The following is a 27,586-nucleotide window of genomic DNA, read 5'->3' as shown; positions in this document are numbered from 1 at the left end:
ATATATGACTACACTAACACTACACTACACTACACTACACACTACACTACACAATACTGATACGCCCATACCCATGCATGGGCATATATACTGTAAGTAGTTCTGGACAACCACCTATCCAATCAACTCGACACCGGACATATAAATGTCCCTGTGCTGGGGTCAGCAGCAACGTGCATGCCGAGTGTGAAGTTAGTTGGTCATGCTCCTACTCATACTCTATCAATAGGAATGTACTGAACTCCATTACTTTCATTTTGTATTGTTTTAAATAAATTAAATGTGTAACATACAAAGGTTGCTTTTTTTAGGCTGTTCCTAAAGGTGTTCTGGGTGAAAATGTTGAATACGTTTTTTGGGTATAGTGGCCATATATATAAAAATCACACCCGTGTGAACTGAGTGGTGTAAGGTTTTATATAGCATGATCAGCTGTGGTCTGACGTAATGTCTGACGTAATGAAATCACAAGGTAAGGTATTATATAGCCTGATCAGCTCTGATCTGACGTAATGAAATCACACCCGGATGTGATTTCACAACTGGCTTTTTTTGTGCAGAAAAAATGAGCATGGTTGCTACGGTCATCCAGTTCACCCGGGTGTGATTTAATTACGTCAGAAATTATTTTGAACATAGCAACCATGCTCATTTTTTCTGCACACAAAAGCCAGTTGTAGGAGTGGTTTACACCACTCAAAAACATACTGTATATATTAGAGTTTTCTGGATAGATGTACTCATAAATCGGAGCATTTCAATGTGTTCTAATGCTTTTTAAGTTTGTCAAAAATGTCAAAAGTTCACTCGTTTTCACTTAGTGCCATCTTGTAAATATGCAAATTAAGGTTCCAGACACACTCAATCATAATTATAAGCATTCCAATGTGTTTGTAATGGTCAAAAAACATGACATAGACACAATGTTTTCATTTGTAGCTCATCTGGTTCAAATATTACAGCCAAAACCATTTTAGGTATAGCAGCCATGGATTTGGCCGCTATGGCGACCCCAAAGGTTGCCAGCTTGGGCGCCCTAGCTAAATCCAGATTCTGTGACACTTTGTGATACTTGAATAAATGTTTCATACCATATGTTGTAATAATTCTGACCTTTAGTGCATTTATTTTTAGTCTTGTCCATTTTTTGCATTATTCCAATTTAGGGGGCGTGGTAACATTTTGATAGATTTTCAGCCATTTTGGGCCAAGGTGGGCTGCTTTTCTTTTCTACCTTTCATTACACAGTAGATTGTGAAATTCTTTATGTATGAAACATAAGCTTTTGGCTAAATTAACTATTGTGTATGTTTCATTGAGCTAGGTGCCATCACTTAAGTTGAAGAGTTTTCTTTAACAAATTTGCTACATTTCATGATCTAAATTCACATGATTAAACTAAGGCACCAATACTTGTTTCAGAAGTTAGGTATATGTAATTATGACATTTGAGAAATAGTTTGTGTTGCCACAACACATTTTACAAGCAAAAACAGCAGCACAAGATTTTCGTTTTTTGGTTATACACTTGTATATACATTTCTGGCTTGTGACAAAATACTGCAGGATATTATGCGGAGAACTTTTAACCCAAAGTCCAGAAGGGTATTGTCTATGGAAATATGCATTGAAATCGTAGTGCCAAAGACGCGGGAACGAAAATCATTTTCTAGGCACTTTTTCTTGGGTCGCAGCACGGCCTAAAGAACTGGATATCATGTTGAGAGAGGGCGGTGCAGTGGCTGCACCGACTCAGACCTAGAACGGACAGTCAAAGAAAAGCTGAGCACGGGTGGAGTCTATTTTAAACTCGTATTGTGGTGTAAGAAAGAGAGATATACTCTCGAACTGTGGAGGGCAGTAATACGCCTCGCGGCGTCCACACTGCCGGAAATCAACAAGAAGAAGAAGAAGAAGAGATCGGCCACCGGAAGTCTTATCTGTGCTCCTTATCCGTGTTCACTAGACGGGGCCATAGATGGACGGGGCTACCAAACGAACAGAGCAGAGAGAGAAAGTGATACACAGCATGTCTGTGAGATGAATCATGATGATATACATTTTGCAGTGTACAACCCTTTGTGCAACTTGTGTCTGAAATTATCGTTGCACGACAGTCTGTAAAAAGTGACAGTAGGCTATAGCTAGCCTAGTTGTGAAAACGGGAGGAATTTGCACACAAAGTTCAAAGACTGTTTGTTTTGTATGCTAATGCTAATTCTAAGATATAGCTTCAAGTGGCCTACAGCTGAGAGATTCTGGCCTAGAATAGAACTTTCCCCACTTTCGATTTGTTAAAGTGTGTTTCTACCAGAACAAGTCATCCGAGAAGGTATGTTTTCTTGATTTATTTTATACAATAATAATGTAAATTAGAGTCTCAACCTGAAAGAAAAGAGCTTTTCAGTGTTTTGGTAGTGAACCTGAACAGTGACAATAGAAAATGTTAGACCCTATTTTAACCCCTTTATGGCCACTGACGTAATTTACTTAGTAATGAAATCAATAAATCCCTTATGGCCAGTGACGTAATGGACGTAATCGATTGATTCCCAATAATCGGGAGCTTATTGTCGCAAAATTTAGCATTTTTTAGCTAATTTGGCTAACGGCCGATGTAATCTTCCTAAAACTGGCCGAAAATCCGCGCGTGCACGGTCGCTCACACACGCGCGTGATCGCGCATGCATCGCTGCGTAAAATGCTTTGTTTTGGGCTTGATTAGAGCTTAATTTGACTTAGTTATGAAAAATACGATGATAGCTTAGCATTCCGGACATCTGAGAGTGTAACACAGTAGCAAAGCTACTGCCGGATATTTTGATCCAAACCGGAAGTGGTCATCGTTCACTCGCTCTCTTTGGTCAGAATCGGCAAAATGGTGACGTTACCGCCACCATCAGGACTGATTGTCCCAATACTATAGTCTTGCCCCGTCAAAATGAGATATAGTGTGTATATCGCGGATTTTTCTATTGGCATTAAAATGACAAATTAAACATTTGAAAAATGCTGGCTGAAGGCACATTAATTAGTTAATTAGGTATAGCAATAAGAGGGTTTTAAGCAAGTGTAATGCTTTATGGTGTCGTCCACAGTTAACAGTTGTTGTATTGAGTTGTGCTTGAAATTACTGTAATTCTGCAAACAGTAATCAATCAATCAAAACACTTTATTGAGGGGCCAAGCCCGAAGCCAAGGGCCTATGGTCCCTCATTCTATTTGTATGTTTTCTTCTTCTTTAAGGGACCAAGCCCGGAATTATTACTTGCGCAAGCAGAGCGTGGTTTATCCTGCGCTTTGATTTGAATGCCGTGGTAGATATACTGATTGCGAGAGTGACGTAATGAAGATATGTATCAATGCCGGGGTATAACTGGCTCTCGATGGTGACGTAATAAAGATATGTTTCAGTGTCGGGTGGATTAAAGGTAATGCCTCTATGTACGTAATCTGAAACCTACCTTTATTACGTCCCCATCGAAAGCCAGTTATATCCCGTCATTGATACATATCTTCATTATGTCACACTCAAAATCGGTATATATACCACGGCATACGCATAAAACAACCCAAATTACCACAATATACTACTTTTCAACTTACAACATATATACAACTTACATATACTATATAATAATAATAACTAGAACTGCACTCTGTCGAGTGCCTACTTGCTTGTTGCAAGTGCGCAAGCAGAGAGCGCAAGTACTGTCGACCGCTACAAACTGTCAAATCTCAGCTTCTCTGAAAGAACGTTTGAAATATTGAATTATTAGGTTTAGCTATTTGCTACGTACCTAGTTTTTGGAGGTAAAAAAGTAGTATTGTGAAGTATGGTAAAAGCGACGGCTTTCGATGGTGACATATATGTCGATCAGTGTCGGGTGGATTAAAGGAAATGCCTTATATGTATATGTAATTTGTAAGTTGATTAGCGGTATATATTTGGTTACTTTGTCCCGTTTGATGCGTATAGGCACTCAACAGTGTGCAGTTCTAGTTACTTGCACAAGCAGAGCGCGCAAGTAAAGTTGTTTGTCCGGTGCTCCGATGCGTATGCCGTAGCTGCATGATTTGCTTTACAGAGCAATGGAGAAAACTCCAATTTGAGAGTGATGTAACGTAATTTGAGAGTGACGTAATGAAGATATGTACCAATGCCAGGGTATAACTGGCTCTCGATGGTGACGTAATAATGGTAGGTTTCAGATTACATACATGTAAGGCATTACCTAGGTATAGTTTTACTGAGGTTAGGTTAGGGTCAGCTATATAAAATAAGTAACCACAGTATGCCACTAATCAACTTACAAATTACATATACATATATACATAGAGGCATTTCCTTTAATCGACCCGACACCGAAACATATCTTTTATTACGTCGTTTTATTACTTTCACAGAGAGGCTGAGATTTGAAAGTTTGTAGCGGTCGACAGTACTTGCGCTCTCTGCTTGCGCACTAGTAGGCCATTTATGGCCTACTTGGGTGCAACAATCAAGTAGGCACTCGACAGAGTGCAGTTCTAGTTATTATTATTATTAGTAGTAGTAGTAGTAGTAGTATTTCATTTGCATAAATCATGTCTAAATAATGGATTTCTTTAAGAAAAGTAAGAAAAAAACTACTTGACTTAAAGAGGGTACATCTAATAGAGAATTGCATTACGAAATGTAGCTGCAAGCAGCGATAAGATGGGACAAAGCAATAAGCCCTTTTAGGTTGCTTAACAGTGCCACTTTAGGTCAACCAGTGGTATTGCATTGCCACTGTTCGTACCCCAAACATACAGACCGACAAGCCGACAAGGCATGAGTTATGCCTGTTCAAAGTGCCTGTTATCGCTGCTTGCAGCTATATTTTTTGTACAAATGTTCATGTACAAACTGTACAGATTTCAGATAATGGTCCATTGTGTGTAGAACATTTCACGCAAATTGCTCAAGAATCTCGGCAGAAAATCGGGTTTAAGCGTTTTTCAAACTGCTCAAAATGGTGGAAGATCTGAGGGCAGAGCTTACTGGTCAAAGTGACAGATGTGTTCTTTATCTTGAACTTTTATTTTTACGTTTATTTTTATTTTTTCATTCCAGAGGAGAGGAGTCCAGACAGCAGGTGCAGATGAACTCTCCATACCCAGCCAGACCCGTTTCAATGAAACAGGAGGAACCTGAAGACCAGCCAGACCTCAGTAAGTCTCTCTCTTTTCCAGCTTCAAGGTGTTCATTGAGTATACAACACTTACCCTTAAAACTAAGATAGTCGCCAAAAATCATAATCTTTTAATGACATATGAAGCCACTACGACCATAGATATATATAAACACTAGATAGCTCACCCGCGCTGTTGGCCAATGGAGAGCGACGTCGTTACGTGGCGGCCATCTTACCTCGGGACACATAACATTGGGTCTATGGGGCATGTACTCTTAAATGACCATAACTTGCTCAATTTTCAACCGATTTTCAAACGGTTTGGTTTGTTATAAACGTCAGAGACGTCCGCATACTTATATGCTTTTATACGACGTTCATATAAAATAAATAAATTAAGCAGATAAGTCCTGAATCATAGCCACGTTGACAACGTTTGTAATAAACCAACCCGTTTGTAAATCCGTCAAGATTTGAGCGAGTTATGACTGTTTCTGTTTGAGCTGCCATTGAACATACTGTACTGTATCCCCGATGTAAGATGGCTGCCGGGTGAACGACGTCAGAAACTCCGCCTTGAGCCATCTAGTGTTTATATATATCTATGACTACGACCACAAATGTCCCAAGAAACCAGCTAGCCTATCCACCGAGTCTGCTGCACTCTGGGAGAACAACACGACTGAATTATATATTTTAATTAGGTAGGCCTATTCCATGATGCTGGTTTGAAGCACGGCTAGAAGGCTGTTTCAACTAATCAGGTTGCTTCCTCAAAACGACCTGTTGTGTAATTGTACTTCAACAGTGTGGAACAAGTTAAGTGTGTGTGTGTGTGTGTGTGTGTGTGTGTGTGTGTGTGTGTGTGTGTGTGTGTGTGTGTGTGTGTGTGTGTGTGTGTGTGTGTGTGTGTGTGTGTCACGCTGCGCACACCTGTGTGCGCGCGAGCGTGTCGCTGCGCGCACCTGTGAATGCACGTGCAACGACGCAGCGTTCTGCTCTCGTGCTGCATGATAAAACCAAACCCACAATAAGTCAAGAACATTTTCTGCACTGTCCAAAAAAACTTCTCGTCTGCCCAGCCTGTGTAGTGTGCATTTAAGATTGACCAAACGGATCATTCGATTTTTACACAATCAGAGTTTTAGCAGATGTATGTGCCTGTTTTAGCTGAATAGAACATATAACAGCTGAGCTCCTACTTTGCTCTCTTCTTCATCCACGATTTGCACGAAGTGGGGCCATGCACGAGACTTGCCATGGTTGCTTTATTATTTTAGTTTGCTTTGAGCTTTGGTTTGACCTCGTTGAAGTCAACACTGCTGACTGTTGTCAGGATCCATGATATATAGTAAAATTGCACGCCGGTGTTTTCAAATCAGCCTGTCGAAAACCTGAACTTTTAACATTCAGTAGATTTTCTGTGGTCTGGGGTTTTCTGGCTCAAACAAGTGCTCTGATTTTCATGCTTAATGTGATGTCAGTCAGCAAATCCCATATATGACATAGGAATCTGCCAGCAGATGTCACTGTTTTGCCTGTTTTCATTGCAGCTGAAAAGGTGCATTTTCTTGGGTGTAATTGAGGTCATAAAACCTAAAATGAATGTCATGAAACCTTTAACACAATCTTTGCCAAACCCGGGATTTCTCGGGGTTTATTGCTATAATATTAGGAGCTTAATCAAACTTTAATCCGACCTCGAGATAGATCGGCAGATCAACGTCCCGCGTGAAACTATGACATGGACAATTAGTACTTCTGTTTCAAGCAGCTAGTTCACGGCTCTCTTCTTCTCTGCATTTTCGTGCGATTAACGATTTAATTGTGTTTTTGGCATTGATAATTGGAACATTATGAATTGAAATTACATTTTTGTTTGGCTTTTTTTTAAATAGCAGAAATAACTGATCTACAAGCTGACAGTAAACTTCAATGTCAACGTCCTTATTCTTTTCCTTCTTTCCAGAGACTCCAGACCGGTCTATGGAGTCCAGCCTGCAGGTGAAGATGAGTTCTCCAGAAGCAGCCAGAACCATTTCTCCAGAGCTCCCAGCAGCAGGACGGGGGAAGAGACGGAGACGATTACCCCAGCACTTCCACAACTTTGACTTGGGTGTGTGGGCTTTTACTGGGGACGCTGGATCCCCTCATGGGGGTCAGAGTGGCATTCTGATGCACCGCCATTCCAACTACATAGCTTCTGCGTGCGGTTAGGGATACGGTTAAAGTGGCGAGTCGGAATGGCAATGCTTCGGAATAGCGGGTTTTGGAACCGGTGTGTAACCGCCTCATGGTTGGGCTGTATAGCGTCATATTCAGTCAATTGGCAATAAAATAAAATAGTGTTTGGTTTCATTCATCCAGTTGACTCAGAAATATGAGCGGATCCCAGCATGAATTGAGCCGTCTGTTTTTGTAACCCCAGGGTTAGCGGGGTAGCCTACAAAAAACGTCATGCAGCTCAGGAGGGACGAGGCGAATTTCCTTATTTTATTATCACCACCTTACATCTGCTATAAAGATGGCAAAACCAACCATCGTCCCTGTATAGTGCAGCATAGCCTACATTTTATATCTATTGAGCAATGTGCTTGGTGGACTGTCACTTGGTGGACTCACTTGCAACCTCTTAACTTATATGCAAGGTGCATAATGGTTTAAATAACTACTGAAGGCTACATGTGTATAAGTGTCTTCAACTTGAACGGACTGCTGCTATGCACCATGTTGCTGTAAAGTCGAGCCCTATACAGTAATCATTTTAAGATGAATATTTGGATTGGCCAAACTATAATTAAATTCTATAAAATGAAGCATGAATTGCAAACACGCTCACAGTGAAGGCAGTTAGAACTTAGGGGAACACCATTTGGCCATCCCAATTATTTTGCGTTTATTATCCCTGTCTAGGACATGACCAATGCAACGTTGGGGGGTTCCCTATCACAACATTTCACAAATCACATATTGGGATTTTCTTTTTTCTTTAATCCCTGAGTACAGCAATACCTGTACATGGTAACTTGAGGTACAAATAAAATAAAAATAACAGAGCTGGGAACTTCTCCTTTGGTCCACTTATTCCTGGGACATGTGAGAATGGTCCAATGCATAATAATAATAATACAGTTCCCATTGTCCTCACTCTTATCACTAAACATGGATTTCACCAAAAGAAAACTGTAACTGAGCATCATGAAGGTACTGAAAGAATTCAAGTATTATTATTATTTCAAATAGCTGACATTGTCCTCTGCTAGATACTAGAGGGCAGTGCCATTCTGTTGAATCTGAATAAAGTTGAATGGTTGCACACCGGATCGTTGGTAATAAGAGAGCCGTCCGTTGTGCTTTCGTGAAAGAAATTAGCTTGAAAAAAAGTGGAACAATACAATTCCCCCCTTTCAACAGACTTACCGTCTGTTGAATACAAATGTATATAGTCCATATATTCATCTGTTGCATACCCCCCTTTGACCCCATCATGGCCTATTCACACATTAGGAAAAACATCAGAATAGCCTATCTACAAAAAGTTCCCAAAATAGTACAACTGGTATCAGATCAAAGGTTTCATGACATTAATATTGATTTATTTTTTGTTTTATGTTTTATGACCTCAATTACACCCACACAACCTGAACTTTGAACATTAAGTGGATTTTCTGTCTTCTGGGGTTTTCTCTGTGTTCTGAAGCCTTTTGAGCTGCAATGAAAACAGGCAAAATCCCTCAACAGTGACATCTTCTGGCAAGTTATTATGTCCTATATGGCATTTGTGGACTCTTACATCACAGTCCACAGGAAAATCAGAGCACTTGTTTGAGCCAGAAAACCCCAGACCACAGAAAAGGTTTTTTCTCAGAAAACCTAAAAAAATAAATTACAAAAACGTTTTATGTCACGATCCCTTTCAACTATTTATTAATATGTACAAAACTGAAACATGGCCATGACTTGCGGCACATTCTATTACAGGTAGAAAGCACTTGCTTGGCCTACAGGCAGCAAGTGAATGTTGCGATGATCGATAGTGGTTTCTGAAATTTGCACCAGTCACGCAGATTCACAGAATTATTTCTAGACATATAGAGCCACATCATCATAAACATCAGTTTACATAGATTTTAAACTATGTCAAGCTTTCATGCCTGGAGGTGTCTTGCATAACGTCATGCACTTGAAGGCATGAGCTATGAATGGTCTACTTTGGATGTCGACCTAGCCTCGGTCCCAGGCTTATCTGCGAAAAGAAAAGCCTGGTCACAACATAAGGCAGAGAAGCTATCGGCGGATGTATCCTACGGAACATCCATCAGATGTGTTTCCCCCGGATACAATATTTTCCCGACCAATCACAACGCGGAGAATGAAAAACTAATTTGTAAAGCATCAACGTCATTTCCTTGGGCGATACTTCTGCTAAAACCCTGCAACTTCCGCCCAAAAAAATTATAGTCTTTACAGCGTAGGTCTTGCCCAGGGTGAGGTCGACCTACCTACAGAAAGAGTCCTGTTTGATTGGCCTACAGCCTAATTTACTCCCAAATCAGAGCTCACATATGAACTATTGTTTTAATACTTTTTTTTAATGTCATTCAAATTAAACATTTGCTCTAAAAAAATGTAGTACTAAATACATCAATTCAAATTACCCTATAAATATAAGACATTTTTAAGTTTTATTTTTCTCCAATGGAAATATCCTAAAAAAATGTATTATAATCGTGGACTAGACTATTTGACATTCAATGTTCTTTTTCCACAGATGAGTCTTGAAAAATGGGGGTCGTCTTATAATCAGAGTTGTCTTAATATATTCGGCACAATACGGTACTTTAGAAAATATGTATTTAGCTTTAATCGTACTAATTAACTTGTTTTTTCAGAAGTTAAGTTTCCAGAACCACCTTTTTTAATGTCTGCTTCATAACTCGTATTAGCTAATTTTGTACATGGAAAAGACAGAAAACGGAATCCAGTGTTGACTATCATGTTGTTTTTCTGCCCCTAGACATCCAAGAGGAGTTTTCTCCTAAACGGGAGAGGGGCCCCAGTCTGCTTCAGGAGGAACCAGAGCCTCCAGAGATTAACCAGAAACAGCCTGATGGGTCAATGTTGACATTACTAGCAGTGAAAAGTGAAGATGAGGATGAAGACATCTCTTCGCACGTTGAAGTTAAACTTGAAGCTGACACTAAAGACAGTGATTATCGGGAGAAGTCCAGTGAATCTGACACTGAAGACAGTGATTATCGGGAGGAGTCCAGTGAATCTGACACTGAAGACAGTGATTATCGGGAGGAGTCCAGTGGAGGTCAGTCAGTCAGTGTTAAACACAGGGATATTTGTGGGGAAAACTGAGAGTTATCACGGTTACTAAATTAGGAGAACAAAAGTGAAATATGAAAAAAACAAGCAAGTTTTAAGGGACCAGTCGAAATTTATGAAAAGGGGGCCTGGAGCAAAATAGGGGAGGGTGATGCCTTTCTAATTTTAGTCAGAGGGAGGATGAGTTAATTTTACTTTGAGTCCAAGGGAGGGTGATCCAATTTTGATAATACAATATTATTTTCTTTCCTACAGCTTTTCTGAATCCAAGTAGAACTTTGGTCAATGATACCCCTCGTTGCTTTGAATGACGTGTCATGGTGATTCTCAGTCACGCACTCACATTGCGGAGAGCACACATACAGTGCTATGGGCTCGCTCAGTTCACTTTGTAGTTTGAGATCCGGTTTAGACTGGATACGGAAACAGCCTTTCTCCGTGCCTATGGTGTGTGCAAAATATTACCGGATATAGTAGGCGGGCTACGACGGGAATTACATTTAAAACATGTTTCTGGTTGGTTGTCAGACTGTCAGTTATCATAATTAGTTCTGATGGATTCAAATCACAGGCACGTGTCTTTTCTGGCAGAGAAAAAGAAAACGTGCAAGGTGAAATTAATACTATTCAGTGGGCAACTTTTGTTGGAGAATGAAACTTAAAAAATAAATGAAGCACTTATTACTTATAAATGAAGCAACAATTACTCTGATGTTTAAGAGAAAAGAGAGTTGAAGGAGCTGATAATGTGGTTAAAGACGTTTTGAGAGACACATGGGGGCTATGAGAGAAGTGACAGCAGGACAACAGCAAACACAGGTAATTAATAATAATAACTGTGCCAAAGGTGCTGAGGTAAATGTCATGTTATTGTTCAGGGGAAAGTGATTTTATATCAGGGCGCATACATTTCCTCCAGGGGTACCCCTACTTAAATTTCGACAAGTCCCTAAAGGAGAATTCCGGACAAGCCGTTTTTTATGGAAATAATAATTAAAAGAAGAAGAATAATCCATGCCAAGCATTCCATAACAATTACCAGATTTACCCTCTGTGCGTGTCAAACGCCAGATCTCTTCTGAAATTGTGCAACTTGTTTTGTTGTTCACATCTAGATGATGTGGAAAATTCGCATGCTGCAAGCCGCTGTGGAAAATTCGCATGCTGCAAGCGGCTTGCAGCATGCGGCATATAAGCCGCATGCTGCGGTTAGCAGCCTCCTCCTGAAAACCTTCGTCATCGTCAAAATACATTTTTTATATGATCGTTTTATCGTGCATGCTACATAATCCAAATCATTTATTTCTAGCGATCATCTTATGATTTTGCCTATAAGCCACGGTACAATACATTATTTTGATTATCATGCAAGCGCAATACTATATAGATTTAGTAGTATAATGAATTAGCTTAGCTTTGCGGCCTGCATTACACCACCCTTCCCCCAGCGGCGCGGAAAAGTAAAAAAAACAATGACGGGCATTTTGTTGTGATAATAAAATGATCAACATTTCTCATAATATATAGCATATAAACCACGGTACAATACGTTCATTTGATCATCATGCAAGCTCAATACAGATCTATTTGAAAGCCCCATTGGTTCGCTTAGGACTCCACCGCTGTAGCAGTGGGGGGGGGATACAACGATGGACACTTTGCTTTGCTTTGATGTGTGTTGGCTACAATGTGTTGGCTGAAATGGATCAAAACTGAATAGATGGATGTGTTGGCCACAATTCGTATGTGATTGGCTACATTTTTGTATGAAGGAATGTAATTGTAGCGTGCACTCCAGCTAAATGATTATTTATTTGTACATATTTAGAACCGGGTGATGAGGAGTGGTTAGTAACTAGAGAGCTAAATAACTTGTGGATGTGGCTAAAGTCTGTCTGCATTTGGCACTATGGAGAACGCTACACCATGCCTCTAATTGATTGAAATTGTTGTTGTTGTTTTACAGATGATGAACAGCCCGTCATCTCGACAGCTGCAGATGCTGCCCCTGTGCCCATGGAAGCAGGTATAAATACAATGCACAGAACAAAATCATGTATATCATTTTATAGTCTCATCACATGTTACAGCTCCACCAGATGTATTCTACATGAATAACAAAAATGTTTTTTATGCTAATAATTGTGTATTCCTGTAATTTAGGTGATGCCAACTCAACGGCTTCGCCAGGGTGGTCTGCTGGTGGGTGGGAGCCACAGGACATCCCGTTTACTGGAGAGCCGGGTGTTCACTGTAACCTCAGTGCAGAGAGTGATCCAGTGGACTTTTTTGAGCTGTTGCTGACAGATGAGCTGCTCCAGTACATCTGCGATGAGACCAACAGATATGCAGCGCAGTCCATCGCAATGGTGTGTATTGTGTATATTCCACATTGATGTTTTCCCAAATTGATGACTTTGTTGTAATTTCTGCAAATAAATCTAACTTATATATCTATCTAGATCCAGGACCCACTCCCACACTCCAGAGTGAAGAAATGGACGGATGTCTCTGTGATAGAGCTGAAGAACTTCTTCGGGCTCTATTTCCTGACGGGCCTTGTGAGGAAGCCAACCATCGTGTCATACTGGTCCCGGCGTAAGGCTAATGAGACACAGCAGTTCAGGCGCACCATGAGACTGGCCCGGTTTCTGCTGCTCAAGCGGTTCCTTCACTTCAGTGACCAGGAGACTCCAGACACAGCGGACCGCATGTACAAAGTCAGATATCTTCTGAGCTACCTTCTGGCCCGGTTTCAGTCTCTGTACACCCCAGAGAAGAACATATCGATCGATGAAGGTTTTATGCTATGGAAGGGAAGATTGGCTTGGAGGTGCTATAATCCGCTGAAGCCGGTTAAATGGGGTAAAAAATCCTACTGTCTAGCAGATTCAGCGACGGGCTACCTCTGGAACATGAAGCCATATACAGGAGTAGGCTGTACTAGGCTTGACACGACCGTGATGGAGCTTCTCGGACCGTTGTCCAACAAAGGCTACCATTTATACATGGACAATCTGTACAACTCAGTGAACAGGTGTAGTATGCTACTGTCTTTGGGAACCCATGTATGTGGGACGATGAGGAAAAACAGGGGGGAACCACCGGAGATGAAGCGGCTTAGGAAACCTGGCGACATGAAGCTGGGCGAGACTCTGATGCGCCACAACAACGACGGGGTGATGCTGTTGGCTTGGCGGGACAAGAAGGTTGTCAAAATGTGCAGCACCATCCACCCACACACGATGGTCACAGTCACTGAGAGGCGTAAGAAAGGCAAAGTGACGCCGGGCCAGCCAGTCAGTGATAAAAAAATTAAGCCACATTGTGTTAACGAGTACAACAAGTACATGAATGGTGTGGACAAACTAGATCAACATATCTCCTATTACCCGTTTGCCCGTAAGTCCTACAAGTGGCCTGTGAAGTTTGTCTTCTACATGTTTCAGATGGCGATGTACAATGCGTTCGTGTTGCACAGACTCAAACAGGGCAGGACAAAAACTCTCCTGGACTATCTAATGTTGGTGGTGGAGAGGTGGACATCACTGAGACCAGGGAGGCCGGAGGAGGAGGAGGAGGAGGAGGAGGAGAAGGAGAAGGAGAAGGAGAAGGAGAAGGAGAGGGCAGTGGGCGGTGATCGTCCACTCAGGGCAAGAGCAGGTGACGACAATAGGAGACTTGAGGTGCATTGGCGTGGCCATGTGCCAGTGAGAATTGATAAGAGAACCTGCAGGCTCCACCTGCTCAGTAACGGTCCCAATGGTAGACCAATCCGGCATATGACCCTGTATTACTGCCCTGATTGTGAGGTGCCCTTGTGTTTGTTCCCATGCTTCTTCATTTACCACAAGGACAAGAATATCAAGCACCACTTTGAATAACTGTTCTTTTTTTTTTCTTTTTCTGTCTTATTTTGAAAGTCTAATCTCCGGTGGTTCAGGGGGGAGGGGGGGGGGGGGGGGGTGGGTGTCCTACACACACACACTGTCAACGTCAAATATAACTGTACCCTGTATAGCCTACACATACAATGTCAACGTCAAAATAGTGTAACAGTGCGGCTAAGCTGCTTCATCTCCGGTGGTTCAGGGGGGGAGGAGGGGGGGCGGTGGGTGGGTGTCCTACACACACACAATGTCAACGTCAATAGGAAGTGTACTATAATGTTTATGTTATGAAGAAATAAAAGTGCACTTTTCCAATTTGAGATACCTGTCTGGCTATTTTTACACTATTCTGAGGTTTATGGTTTGACTAAGCGAGTTTCAACTGTGATTTACTCTGTAATTGTAGATGGTAAGAACCCAATTTTTTTTAATAATACAGTATACATTCAGGTCTATATTTTGATACATATCATGGGCACCAAGTCATATCAAAACAATGTCCTTGGATGTGTTTTTTATCAAAACTGTGTTTCTTCATAACAGGTTTTTGAGATTCATGCATGAATAGACAAGGTACTGGTAAGACTAAGTAAACATGGTATATATCAAAATGTGCGTTAGAATGTCTAAATTTACCCAAAAAAGAACTTGAGTTTCTATCACGTTCCAAATAGAGCTATGGGAACTTTTAGCTGGATAGGTCAGATTGGTCATGACTGACCATGCTATTTATAGATGGCAAAATATCTACAGTGGTACATGTGAGAAACCTTTTTCTTTTTTTAACTATCTACAAACTCAAAAAAACTACATTCCCGGGTTGCGCCTGCGCTCATCCAGTTGGATGCATTTTATTTCATGACACAAAAAACAGCTGACACGAAGAATATCGTGTCCAGCATAAGGGCTATGCACTCAGCACTCCAGTGAACAGCATTTATCCATTTAGCTGATTTGTTAATGTTATTAACTGTTATAAATGTTAATAAAAATACAAACATAATTTGTGTTCTATATTTTCGTTTACATACTTAATTTATTGTTTTAATGTGCAAATTAATCGTTTGTTTACCTATACTCTAGAGGGTACTTTTATTCTTAAGAGCTCGGCCACCGGAAGTCTTATCCGTGCTCCCTTATCAGTGTTCACTAGACACTGGTGATGAACAGCAGAGCAGAGATTGAAGGTGATACAAATGTCTGTGTGATGATATAGCCTACGGTTTGCAGCGTACAACGGTTTGTGCAACTTGTGTCTGACTGATATTCTCTTTGCACGACAGTCTGTAAAGAGAGACATACTGGCTAGTTGTGAAAACGGTAGGAATTTGCACACGAAGTTCAAAGACGTTTGTTTTGTATGCCAACGCTGCTAATGCTAAGATAGCTTCAAGTACAGTCAAGAAAGAGACTCGAGACTAGAATTGTTCCGCACTTTGGATGTGTTCAAGTGTGTTTTCTACCATACGTCATCCGGGAAGGTATGTTTTTATTTTATTTATATACAATAATGTAAATTCGAGTGTTGACCTGAAAGAAAAGGGCATTTCAGTGTTTTGATAGTGAACCTGAACAGTGTTTAACCTGAAAATAGAAAACATTTTATTGAGGGGCCAAGCCAAGGGCCTATGGTCCCTCATTGTATTTGTATGTGTTCTTCTTTATGGGACCAAGCCGGAAGGGACTTTGGTACCTTTATAGCTCTGGTCCATAGCTCTAATGCCGTTTAGGCATTTGAACATATACAAAACTGCTCGCCCCAATTCCAAACCGCGAAGAACGGTCGCCCCGACCGCGAAGGACGGTCGCCCCAAAGCCCTGCGAAGTCGCCCTAAAATCTCTGGCGAAGTCGCCCCCAAAGGTCCGGACAAGTCACCCTGTAAAACCGTTGTATTTTCGAGGTAACCGCAGAGAGAGATTTGTACCTGTGCTTTTAAACAGAGAGAGAGAGAGATTTGTACATGTACTTTTATACAAAGAGAGAGAGAGATTTTTACCTGTACTTTGAGATTTGTCCCTGTACTTTGAGATTTGTCCTGTACTTTTAAACAGAGAGAGAGAGAGAGATTTTTACCTGTATTTTTGGGGGCTAGACAGAGAGGAGGAGGTAAAGTGTCTAGCTATAGTGAGAGTGGAGGGGGCCCAAGGGGGGGGGTCATCAGCCCCTTTTGTTTGAGTGTGCTGGGTCGTTACTACAACAACAACAGATCAACTGTAGGAATGTAACCATTTATTTGAGTGAAAAAATGAACAGGTCAAGTTAATATATACAGACACCACTTTAAAAAAAAGTTGAACAAAAAATATATATACAACGCTAATTCAATAGCCTACTAGAATAATTTTTTTTTAACAAAAAATATATTTATATATATTATATTATACGCTATTTCAATACTAGCAGAAAAAAAGTTCAGTGTCCCATAGGGTTAGTTTCAAAGTCCAGCAAAATGGAAATGGTCTTCAGTGTCACGTAGTACAGTGACAGTGGTCACTGGGACATGCACTTTAGTTGCCTTCCTCAGCAACTGTGGAACGGTTAAGTTGCAAGTTGGATTCGGTACAGTACAGTATGGTACAGTATATGGTGCAGTACAGTATATTACAGTACAGTACAGTATGGTACAGTATAGTCTGACTGAACACCTGGACAAGTGGTCACCTGGACAACTGGCCACATGGACCAGTGGCCACCAACTGGCCACCTGGATGAGTGGGCACCCGGACAACTGGCCACCTGGATGCAGGGACGGCTCCGGGGGGGGGCAAGGGACGGCTTTAGCTCCCTCTGGTGGAGGCTTAGTCCCCCCTAAGCCCCCCTCAAAACAAGCTCATTTGACTGACTTCTATGTAAACCAAGATTCATTAGCCCCCCTCTAAATAGCCAACCCCCCCCCCCCCCCCATAGCACCCCCAGTCACAAATTTCTGGAGCCATCGCCGCCTGGATGGCGTGGCGCTAGAGCTCGACCGGCCAAAGGCTGGTCGAGTTCTAGTTATTATTAGTAGCAGTAGTATTTCATTTGCATAAATCATGTCTAAATTGATTTCTTTAAGAAAATAACTTCTTCTAATAGATTTACATTAAGAAATATAGCTGCAAGCAGCGATAAGACGGGACCAAGCAATAAGCTTTAGGCTGCTTAACAGTGCCAGCAGTAATGTTCATACCCCAAACATACAGACAGACAAACCGATGAGGCATGAGTTATGCCTGTTCAAAGTGCCTGTTGTCGCTGCTTGCAGCTATATTTGTTGTACAAAGGTTCATGTACAAATTTCTCTTCAACTGGGATTTCAGATAATGGTCCATATATTGTGTGTAGAACATTTCACGCAAATTGCTAAAAAATCCCGGCAGAAAATCTGGTTTAAGCATTTTTAAACTGCTCAAAATGGCGGAAAATCTGAGGGCAGATCTTACTTGTCAAAGTGACAGATGTGTTCTTCATGAATCTTTATTTTTTTATTATATTTTTTATTTGAGTTGTTTCATTCCAGACTCTGAGGAGTCCAGACAGCAGGTGCAGATGAACTCTCCATACCCAGCCAGACCCGTTTCAATAAAACAGGAGGAACCTAAAGACCAGCCAGACCTCGGTACGTATATCTTTTCCAGCTTCAAGGCGTTCATTGTCACATACAACAGTTGCTAGCTGCAGTGAAACAATTGTACTTCAACAGTGTGGAACAACACAAACTACTACTATGGCTATTTATGAGCAGTGGTGTAATGGTGACGCATGTGGTAACGCTTATGTGCACTTGCATGTGCACTCACACGCATGCGCCTACATGTGTGCATGCACACAGAACAGCTGATAACCTAAGCCTATATTGTTTATAGTGTATGGCCCTCATTTATCAACGCGGCGTACGCCAAAATATTGGTGCACACCGGAATTACAGCAATTGTCAGCATTTATCATTTCCGCAAAACCTTGAACTTGAACGTGCGCCAGGACAAAAATCCCGTCAGGTCGGGAGCTGTCGTAGGCTTTGTCCTCAGCTGTGTTTCTGTCTAGAAAAGCGGAGCAGCATTGACTGACCAGCATGCATGCATCTAAACATATGTATTCACTCCTAAAATGTTTATATAAAACTGTATGTATATGGGCTACATGTAAAAAGAAAAAAGTAAAGGAATACATCAACGATGTGTCTTTGTGTCATATGAAATTGGTAGGAGATTTCCAACTCTACAAGCAATTAAAATCGCGCAATTAAAAACAATGTTGCAAGTTAGATGTTTAAGCCATTTAAACAGTGTTTTGCGCATATACATGTGAAGATTTGGGCTGCTTGTGCTGGAATATTTCCATGATGGGACGTTGGAGAGAGTATAGTGCAGAGTGAACTGCTGCAGCTGCAGAGAGTCCCAACATGGGTAGCCTACTGTAGCCTAATCTAAAGCAGGCCGATGTCTTTCTGGAGTTACGGTATGTGCAATCTCCTCCTCGTTTAATAAACCCGACGCGTCGCTCGAATGCCAAATGTGCCGTGCCAGCGCAAGTGGGGACTGTCACCAGGTTGGTCTTAGGAACCTCTAGCAGGGCTATATTAGAATACCTTAATTGGCGAACAGGCACATGGGGTTCAAGTAGTTCAGCTAGGTACTGCTGTGCCAGGCCATTTCGAGCTTTAAAAGTCAGTATTAAAATCTTAAAATCAATTCTAAAATAATGTACAGGCAGCTAGTGCAGTTAGGCCAGTACCGGGGTGAGATGTTCAAATATTCTAGTTCCAGTGATGAGTCTTGCAGCTGCTTTCTGTACTAACTGTATGTGGTGTATGGATCCTTTGCTGAGTGTTGAATACAGGGCATTACAGTTGTCCAAACGGGATGAAATGAGTGCATTAACAACTTTATGAAGGTTAGGGGTGGAAAGGACTGGTCGGATCCTGTAAATGTTGTGTTATAACGGTTGCAACAATGACAATTAAAGAACCAATTATAGCAAAAATGAGGGAGGTGGTGGGTCAGTTCAGAATAAGAATTAAATAAATCAGTAAATAAGTTTAACGGTAATTTATTAAATCAAAACAAAATAATGTTTTCAATAACAAAATGTTCACTTAATCAAATGAAAATAAAACAAAACTGCCTCAAAAGGTATGGGTGCAAAGTCCAAGGGTCCTGGCACTGTCCAAAACTAAACTAAATGTCCAAAAAAGAAATCAAAATGGCACCCAGTCAATGTTGTGTAGTGGTAAGTCTCCTCTTACCACCCTGTACACTGTTCGGCAAAGTCCGTCCTTAATCAAATCCGCACTCCAGGGAAATAATCCAAAATGGAGAGAAAGTTCTCCTTCTCCTTGGTATGAAATCCAACACGATCCGAATACACTATAGCAAGCCTTGGGAAATATTCCTCTTGCTTCTCTCCCTGTTCCCCTCCACTCTCGACTGACAGAGTCCCCTCTCCAGGTGGCCCAAACATTGTGATTGCTCCATCAGCCAGGTGAGCTGTGGGCGGGGCCTCTCAATCATTGTCTGTTGCCATAGCAACACCTATATCTCACTGGCTTCTTGTGGCATATAGTCCAGCAGATAACCAGGAAAATCTCACAGAGTAGCAGATAGTAGAAAATAATAAAGTACATGAAAATTAAGCATAGTAAACAAAAAATACACAGAAACAATGTGACTCTGGGCACAGAGGTTACAGTGTAAATGAAAAAAGCAAGTGCGAACCACCGATTTTACCTTGGCCTCAAGACAGAGAATATAGTCCAGTAGTGGACTATACAAAAAACACTTTTGGCATGGAGTCGAGACAGTTTTGTAGGTGGGTTCTAGAGGTGAGAGGGCCAGACAGGAGAATTTCGGACTTATTAGTGTTAATTTGCAGGAAATTTGTAGACATCCAGCTTGGCTAGGCAGGCATTAAGGGACGATAGACAGTTGGGGGGGGGGGGGGGGGGGGGGGGGGGGGTTGGAGGGTTTGAGTGGCAGGTAAATTTGAGTATGATCTGCGTTTGGTTGCGGTTTTAAAACCAGTTGTGGTGAGTAAATGTCTGGAGATCTTGTGCCTCCTCATAGTTAATTGAGTGGGAATAAGTATGGGACCGGCTCGTCGTGTGTCATACACATGGATCCAATCTTTGTGATTAGCGGTAGCATAGCACTGTGGTTTCACGTGCAGGTTTCAAACGCGTCATCGCTTTGAACTAATGGGCGATATCAAAATCTCGGCTCTCTCCGCTTCATTCTTTCTCACCCAAATGTATCATACTGTACTAAAACATAATAATAATAATTTGGCGACCCCCCCCCCCCCCCCCCGAGGGGTCGCGACCCACGGGTTGAGAACCCCTGTTCTATAAAGTCTACTTCATAACTAGTAATAGCTAATTTTGTATATCGAAAAGACAGAAAACGGACTCCAGTGTTGATGACTATCATGTTGTTTTTTTGCTCCTAGACATCCAAGATGAGTTTTCTCCTAAACGGGAGAGGAGCCCCAGTCTGCTTCAGGAGGAACCAGAGCCTCCAGAGATTAACCAGGAACAGGAGGAGCTACTTCAAAGACCAGAGGAGCCTAATGGGTCAATGTTGACATTACTAGCAGTGAAAAGTGAAGATGAGGATGAAGACATCTCTTCGCACATTAAAGTTGAATCTGAATCTGAATCTGAAACTGAATCTGAAACTGACACTGAAGACAGTGATTATTGGGAGGAGTCCAGTCGAGGTCAGTCAATGTTAAACACAGGGACAGGAACTACATTTGTGGGGAAAACAGAGTTGGCACAGTTACTAAACTAGAACTGCACTCGGTCGAGTGCCTACTTGCTTGTTGCACACAAGTAGGCCATAAATGGCCTACTAGTGTGCAAGCAGAGCGTGCAATTACTGTAGACCGCTACAAACTTTTGAAGTATGGTAATGATTACTTATGCCTGTTATGGCAGTGGTGTCAGATTACATACATGTATACATAGGGGCATTACCTTTAGTCCACCCGACACTGAAACATGTCATCGTTACGTCACCATCGATAACCAATTATACCCTGGCATTGGTACATATATTCATCACGTCATATGCTCATATGTCTATATACATGTATATGTAATTTCTGAGTTGATTAGTGGTATAATGTGGTTACTCAGGTGGTTTGATGCGTATGTCCCTTTAATCCACCGACACTGAAACATATCATCATTACGTCACCATCGTAAACCAATTATACCCTGGCATTGGTACATATCTTCATCACGTCATGGGACATACGCTTCGTAGCATGACGGAAAACATACCTGCACGGTCTGCTTCCATATGTCCCGTGCCAGCATATGACGTCATATCATATGCTGCTAAGGGACATACGCATCGTAGCTCCTGACTGATAACATTACTTGCACGCTCTGCTTGCGCAAGTAATTAGAAGAACAAAAGTGAAATGTGAAGAAAGGAAAGTGTTAACAGGGAAGCCTTAAGGCTCATTCATAGTCTGGATTTTCGGTGGTGAGGTGACCACCGAACTACAACATGACGTCACGAGCCTCGGTGAAGAGCAAACCACCACCACCGCCCCAGCCCTTCTCTCTGTTTTTACTCACCATCGCTCAACGTTATTTCAGCTCCGGTGGTCAACTCACCACCGGAGCGGTTGTCACCTCACCACCGAAAATCCAGACTATGAATGAGCCTTTAGTGCTCCCAAACAAGAAACTTGTTCGATGATGGAAGCTTTTCAAGCTGTACCTGTATTTTTAACCTCCCTATTCTTTCTCTCTCTCTCTCTCTCTCTCTCTCTCTCTCACTCAGGAGTGAGATTCCAGTCTTCAGAGAGACACATCTGTACACATTGTAACAGGAGATTCACCCGGGCACATTCCCTGAAGACACACCTGAGTATCCACACTGGAGAAAAACCTTTCCAGTGTGAACATTGTGGCAAGAGTTTCCGTGCGTTACACCTACTGCAGTCACACCAGGTTACCCACACAGGAGAAAAACCTTTCCAGTGTAAACAATGTGACAAGAGTTTTAGTCGATTAAATTACCTGAAGTTCCACCAACGTTACCACACTAAAGAAAGACCTTTCCACTGTACATATTGTGACAAATGTTTCATTCAGAAAAGGGAGCTGAAGATACACCAGCGTATCCACACTGGAGAAAAACCCTTCCAGTGTAAACTTTGTGACAAGAATTTCTGTCAGTTAACTTCTCTAAAGTACCACCAGCGTTCCCACACTGGAGATAATCCTTCGCCACTGTAAACGGTGTGATTAGAGTTTCAGTGAGTCATCTAGTCTGAAGGCTCACCAACATATCCACACACTGGAGAAAAACCTTTTCCGCTGTAAAAGTCATGTCAGCTGAAGGGACTCCAGCAACGAAACTTTAACCCATTTAGACCTGATGCCGATTTTAAGTTTTCTGTTAGATTGTCTGAAAAACTTTCTATATCAGTGGTGCTCAACCTTTTTCATGTCAAGGACCCCCAGAATTATCTGTATGTGGCCGCGGACCCCAATATGAAAATATCTTGTTCCGGGGACCTCCCGGAAGCAAAGCTATGAGTTAAAAACTTTCACTGTGAAATGATATATATTCAAAAATAGCAGATCTACTTCCTTGTAGTGTGGCACTTGGTGCCGCACTATGAGTTTGTAGATCTGCTATTTTCAACAGATGATGGTTAAAATCAACACTCAATGCAAGGCCCGTGTCGTGTCTTTCAACATATTTTAGACCAACATGTCTGCCTGGGTGACAGCAGACTGCTGGACGAGCGCTGGCGCTTTGGCATAAGATCTTAATTTCCAGGCCTGTTAACAACTAGTTTTCGCCGGCTGCCGGGCACGGCTGCACTAATAACTTTTGGGGCAAGCCCGTCTAGAGTTTAAATGGACAGGTATCAGTCAAAAGGGAGACATCGAAGAGGAAGGATGGATGGGGAAGGATCAATGGAATGGAATGTCAGAACAGGTCAGCTCCATATATGGAGATCTAAGGGTATGAGGTCAGACGTAGAGTTGCTGGCCAGTATTGATGACATCAGGGATCTCCATATATGGGCTTAATAATGATGTCATCAGGGATCTCCATCCCTGATGATGTCACATGCTCCATCCCTGATGATGTCATGTGCTCCATCGCTGTGACCAACCAACACACACACTCACTGATGGGAAATCGTGACGGGAACTTGTGGGTCACGTGGTGGGGTTGGAGCCAATGGAAGAGGGCATGTTAGTGTTGCCAGCGTATTGTAAGCGAGTGGTAGTGTGTGTAAGTAGGCTGTAGGAAGTAGGCTTGTTTTCTTAGATGCGAGTTGTAAGCGAGTTGTAGTGTGTGTAAGTAGCGTGTTGAATGGCATTTTTTCTGGGCTTGTTTTCATAGACCTGGCGACAGTGTTCCGTGGCCTGTGTGTGTGAGTGTGTGCGTGCAGGGGTGTGGGTGCTTGTGGCGATAGTGTTTGTAGTAAAGAAATGCATTGCCGGCGTGAGTGTGGAAGGGAGGCGACTTTGGTGGCAGTGCAATGAGCATTGTTCCGCGGGTGGTGTTGAGGCTCGGCGTTCGGCGCGACATGAGGAGATAGATTTGGAACGACGCGGAGGGTAAGTCTGTGACGTCACTGCCGTGTGAGTGTAGTGTGTAGGACGACGTTGCAGTAGTGAGTAGGGCGGTCTCTGCATGACGTAGCTGTTGACTTTGGGTCCCTTGTCCGTGTTTTGCGCACAACATTACCTATAGATAGGAAATATATAGCTTATGCCATTTTTCTTCCATGTAGGGGGGTGCGTCAGCTAGGTCAGGAGGTAACAGGGGGTGCATGGTCAAAAAGGTTTGGAGACCGCTGCTCTAGATGTTACTTTTATAATGAAGAACTCGGCCACCAGAAGTCTCATCCGTGCTTCTTTATCAGTGTTCACTAGACACTGGTGAACAACAGAGCAGAGAGTGAACGTGATACAATGTCTGATATACAGTTTGCCGTGTACAACCCTTTGTGCAACTTGTGTCTGAGATTATCTCATTGCACGACAGTCTTTAAAGAGTTTTAATAGTACAAGTAAACTGAAGGTACATCAGCGTAGCCACATTGGAGAAAAGCCTTTCCATTGTAAACATTGTGACAAGAGTTTCCATCATTCATCTGACGTGAAGACACATGCACACAGGAGGCATACTTTGGTTAGACATAGCATTGGTTAACATTGCAACAAGGGATTCACCCAGGAAAGTTCTCTGAAGACACACCAGCTTACCCACACAGGAGAAAAAGCTTTCCAGTGTAAACAATGTGACAAGAGTTTTACTACATCAAGTTACCTGAAGGTACAGCAGCATTACCACGCTGAAGAAAGACCGTTCCACTGTACAGATTGTGACAAGAGCTTCATTCAGTCAAGAGACCTGAAGACACACCAGTGTATCCACACTGGAGAAAAACCTTTCCCACTGTAAACGGTGGGATTAGAGTTTCAGTGAGTCATCTAGTCTGAAACCGATTTCTGTGAAATTATACACGCACATTCCCACTAGCCCAAGGACGAAATACCACTTAACATTTTTCAAATCGTCCTCACTGTGGAGCTATAACAGGCCAATTCATGTTACTGCACTGATCCGTGTACAACTTTGAATGCACACTCCCTAGAGGCCTTTGCCCTGCATTTTTCACATCTACCTGCTATTTGTTATTTTTAACGTTTCAGTTAAAGGACCACTTCACCGCTTTTTAACTTATCTTCATATAATTGGGCCTCACTAATGTTCATGATAAAATACCACCATTCTTTTCACACGTAAGGCCACCTTACACTAGCCGATAATCGGGCATTTTTGACGCTCGGGGGGTGCCCGACCGCTCAAAGCGCGTTCGGGATCGGCCCGATCAACATCAAGAATGTTTGATATTTGCTTTGCCCCGCTCCGATTATCCTGTAGTGTGTGGTGCTATCAGATTTCAGATTGAAAAAAATCGGCTAGTGTAAGGCCACCTTCAGTCTGTGTCTCATAGGAGGGCTGTGGGCAGTTCAGCAATCCGTTCACCAGTGACGTCATCGTTAGGCAGATTTAAAAAAAAATATATAGATTTAGATTTTTATTAAAACGATGGCTTTCATTATCGTATTGCAACTTTTCAGGAATAGAAAGCCTGCTGTTTCTATTAGCCTCGATTCCCCATCGATCATGTCACTGGTGGACGGGTGTCTGAACTGCCCACAGCCCTCCCATGAGACACAGACCGAGTAGCAAAGAATTGTGGCATTTTCTCATGAACATTATAGGGGACCAATTATATGAAGGGAGGTTGAAAAGTGGCTAAGTGGTCCTTTAAACATTAATGCAAGCAATTACATTTAACATGCTGTATGAACAATACTATGCAAAGGCTCAACTTATGTAACTTAGACAGTTTATGTAGACTAATATAATTTTATATATATATATTTCATTTTATAGATATTCCACTGTTACGTTCTTAGCTTACGTATTATTCATGATAACTAAAGGCTCATTCTTAGTCTGGATTTTCGGTGGTGAGGTGAAAATCCAGACTATGAATGAGCCTTAACTACTTTGTATGTATATGATGTATTGCCATGCTTTTGTTCTTGCTTGGTCCACAGACAACGTTTCGAGACTGATTAACTCATTTACCGCCAACACCACCATCTCATGGCTGAATTGTGTACTCCAGGACTGCCACTCGTTCATTTCAATGTAAAAAACATTTAAAGGCGTTTCACCCGGAAACTAAGCTATGTAACATGTCCCACGAATGTTATTTAATTCACCCAAAACATACATTTCGGAACCGGGATCATTATGTTTAAAGAAATGAGCCGCAAATCAAGCTTGTTTTGATCCAAAAAGAAGAATATGAGATATCACGATTATAAAAAACTGCGTTACCATATAGACGGCATTTCACTTTCAATCAGAACAGGTGACACCAAATTGTAAGGGCTATGCACTCCAGTGAACAGCTTATCAAAATAAACTGTTAATTGTATTTACTGTAAATGTAAATAAAAATACACAAACATAATTTGTGTCATTTTCGTTTAAATAGCCTACTTAATTTATTGTTTTAACGTGCAAATTGTTTTTGTTTACTCTGAAGAGACTATTATTCTGAAGAGCTCGACCAGCGGACGTCTTATCCGTACTCCCTTATCCGTGTTCACTAGACACTGGTGAACAAAGAACAGGGCTGCCAAAGCTGTGTCCAGTCAGCTAGGATAAGACTTCCGGGTTACTTCCGCGTTGGAGCTAGCTAGGCTAAGGCCTTCAGAATAAGAGGTTGAGACCTCGTAATTATTGTGTTCTTTTAAAAGTCATACATTTATTTGAAAAATGCATTTATGATATGTCTTTTTAAATGGCGTATACGGTATACTAGAGTACTTATATGTGCCCTAAAAGTTTTATTTAAAATGGCTATAGTATTAGTATCCCATTAATGGACACATTTGAGCTTGTAGATCAGCTATTATTTGGTACATTTGAATTGAAATCCTGATTTTTTTTTTAATTGGAATGCTGAAAAGTAACATTTGTAATTTCAAATGCTTATTCAAATTATAGTTGTGGTATTTTTTATTAACATTTTTAACGGTCAATAGCCTTAACACATTATCTAATTGGATAAATGCTGTTCACTGGAGTGCATGTCCCTTGCAAATTGGACACTGGACAAAAATCCCTACAATATTTGTTTTTAAACGTCATCATTTGTCTTAATAACAGCAAACATTATTCAAACGAAATCTCACCTATTGGAATAGTTGGGAGCATCTTGAACAGCTTTCTTAAAATACTGTCTCCATGGCATTTATTTTCACCTGTGTCATTAAGTGGTTTTAATTGCTTCATTGGCTTTAATAGTACTTTGGTTTTCAAAATGTACTTTGAAGGGAGATTTACTTTCACTAACATCATCAGAGTCAGCAAATAAGTTATCATCTGGATAACTGGAAACGGCACTTTTTTTTACCTTTGACACCAGTAGAAGGCCTGGCGCTCGGAATTTTACACCTCCCGCTTAGCGGAGAGTTGGGTGTTGTAGAGGGGTCACCCCGGCCCGAACGCGTGCGTATGTCACAACAGCTGCCCCGAAGACCCGTTTGTTGTCCAGTATCCTATTTGTAATGGAATAAGCACTCCAATTAATAATTTGTTAATGTTAATAACTGTAAATGTTAATACAAATACACTGAAACATAATTTGTGTTG

At 41.6% G+C, this 27,586-nt stretch overlaps 3 protein-coding genes across 4 annotated transcripts in view; all 3 read left to right on the top strand.

The window, feature by feature from the left end:
* Window positions 1-1,973: 1,973 nt before the first annotated feature.
* LOC306913168 (uncharacterized protein) overlaps window positions 1,974-27,586 on the top strand; it is a 66,740-nt gene continuing 41,127 nt past the window's right edge. The window contains exons 1-3 of the mRNA XM_079489745.1: window positions 1,974-2,332; window positions 5,099-5,196; window positions 7,129-7,275. Coding sequence (XP_079345871.1) covers window positions 5,127-5,196; window positions 7,129-7,275 — 217 coding nt within the window. The 5' untranslated portion in view covers window positions 1,974-2,332; window positions 5,099-5,126. The remainder of the gene's footprint in view (window positions 2,333-5,098; window positions 5,197-7,128; window positions 7,276-27,586) is intronic.
* LOC306912801 (piggyBac transposable element-derived protein 4-like) lies at window positions 12,791-14,377 on the top strand (the record flags this gene model as incomplete). The annotated part of the gene is made up of 3 exons (XM_079489257.1): window positions 12,791-12,862; window positions 12,956-13,292; window positions 14,205-14,377. The coding sequence occupies exons 1-3, from the start codon at window positions 12,860-12,862 to the stop codon at window positions 14,375-14,377; spliced, it is 513 nt and encodes a 170-aa protein (XP_079345383.1). The 5' UTR covers window positions 12,791-12,859.
* On the top strand, window positions 15,450-27,333 carry LOC306913546 (uncharacterized protein). Of its 2 annotated transcripts, none has more exons than XM_079490275.1 (4): window positions 15,450-15,570; window positions 17,884-17,982; window positions 20,808-21,077; window positions 22,157-27,333. In XM_079490275.1, exons 1-4 carry the CDS (start codon window positions 15,546-15,548, stop codon window positions 22,612-22,614), a joined length of 852 nt encoding a protein of 283 aa, XP_079346401.1. In that variant the 5' UTR covers window positions 15,450-15,545; the 3' UTR covers window positions 22,615-27,333. The 2 variants fall into 2 exon arrangements, 1 of the variants encoding a protein (XP_079346401.1); XR_013788558.1 differs by lacking the exon at window positions 15,450-15,570 and adding an exon at window positions 15,588-15,864 and having other exon boundaries at window positions 22,157-27,329.

Source organism: Electrona antarctica, assembly GCF_951216825.1.
Source record: "Electrona antarctica genome assembly, chromosome: 20".
NCBI classification, from domain to species: domain Eukaryota; kingdom Metazoa; phylum Chordata; class Actinopteri; order Myctophiformes; family Myctophidae; genus Electrona; species Electrona antarctica.
This window is presented reverse-complemented; position numbering and strand designations above follow the sequence as displayed.

Coding starts and splice junctions, on each gene's coding strand:
- LOC306913546 (XM_079490275.1), top strand. CDS start 15,546: ATGAACAGCAGAGCAGAGATTGAAG. Junction 17,983..20,807: donor TAAAGACCAGCCAGACCTCG/GTACGTATATCT, acceptor TTTTGCTCCTAG/ACATCCAAGATGAGTTTTCT. Junction 21,078..22,156: donor TTGGGAGGAGTCCAGTCGAG/GTCAGTCAATGT, acceptor TCTCTCACTCAG/GAGTGAGATTCCAGTCTTCA.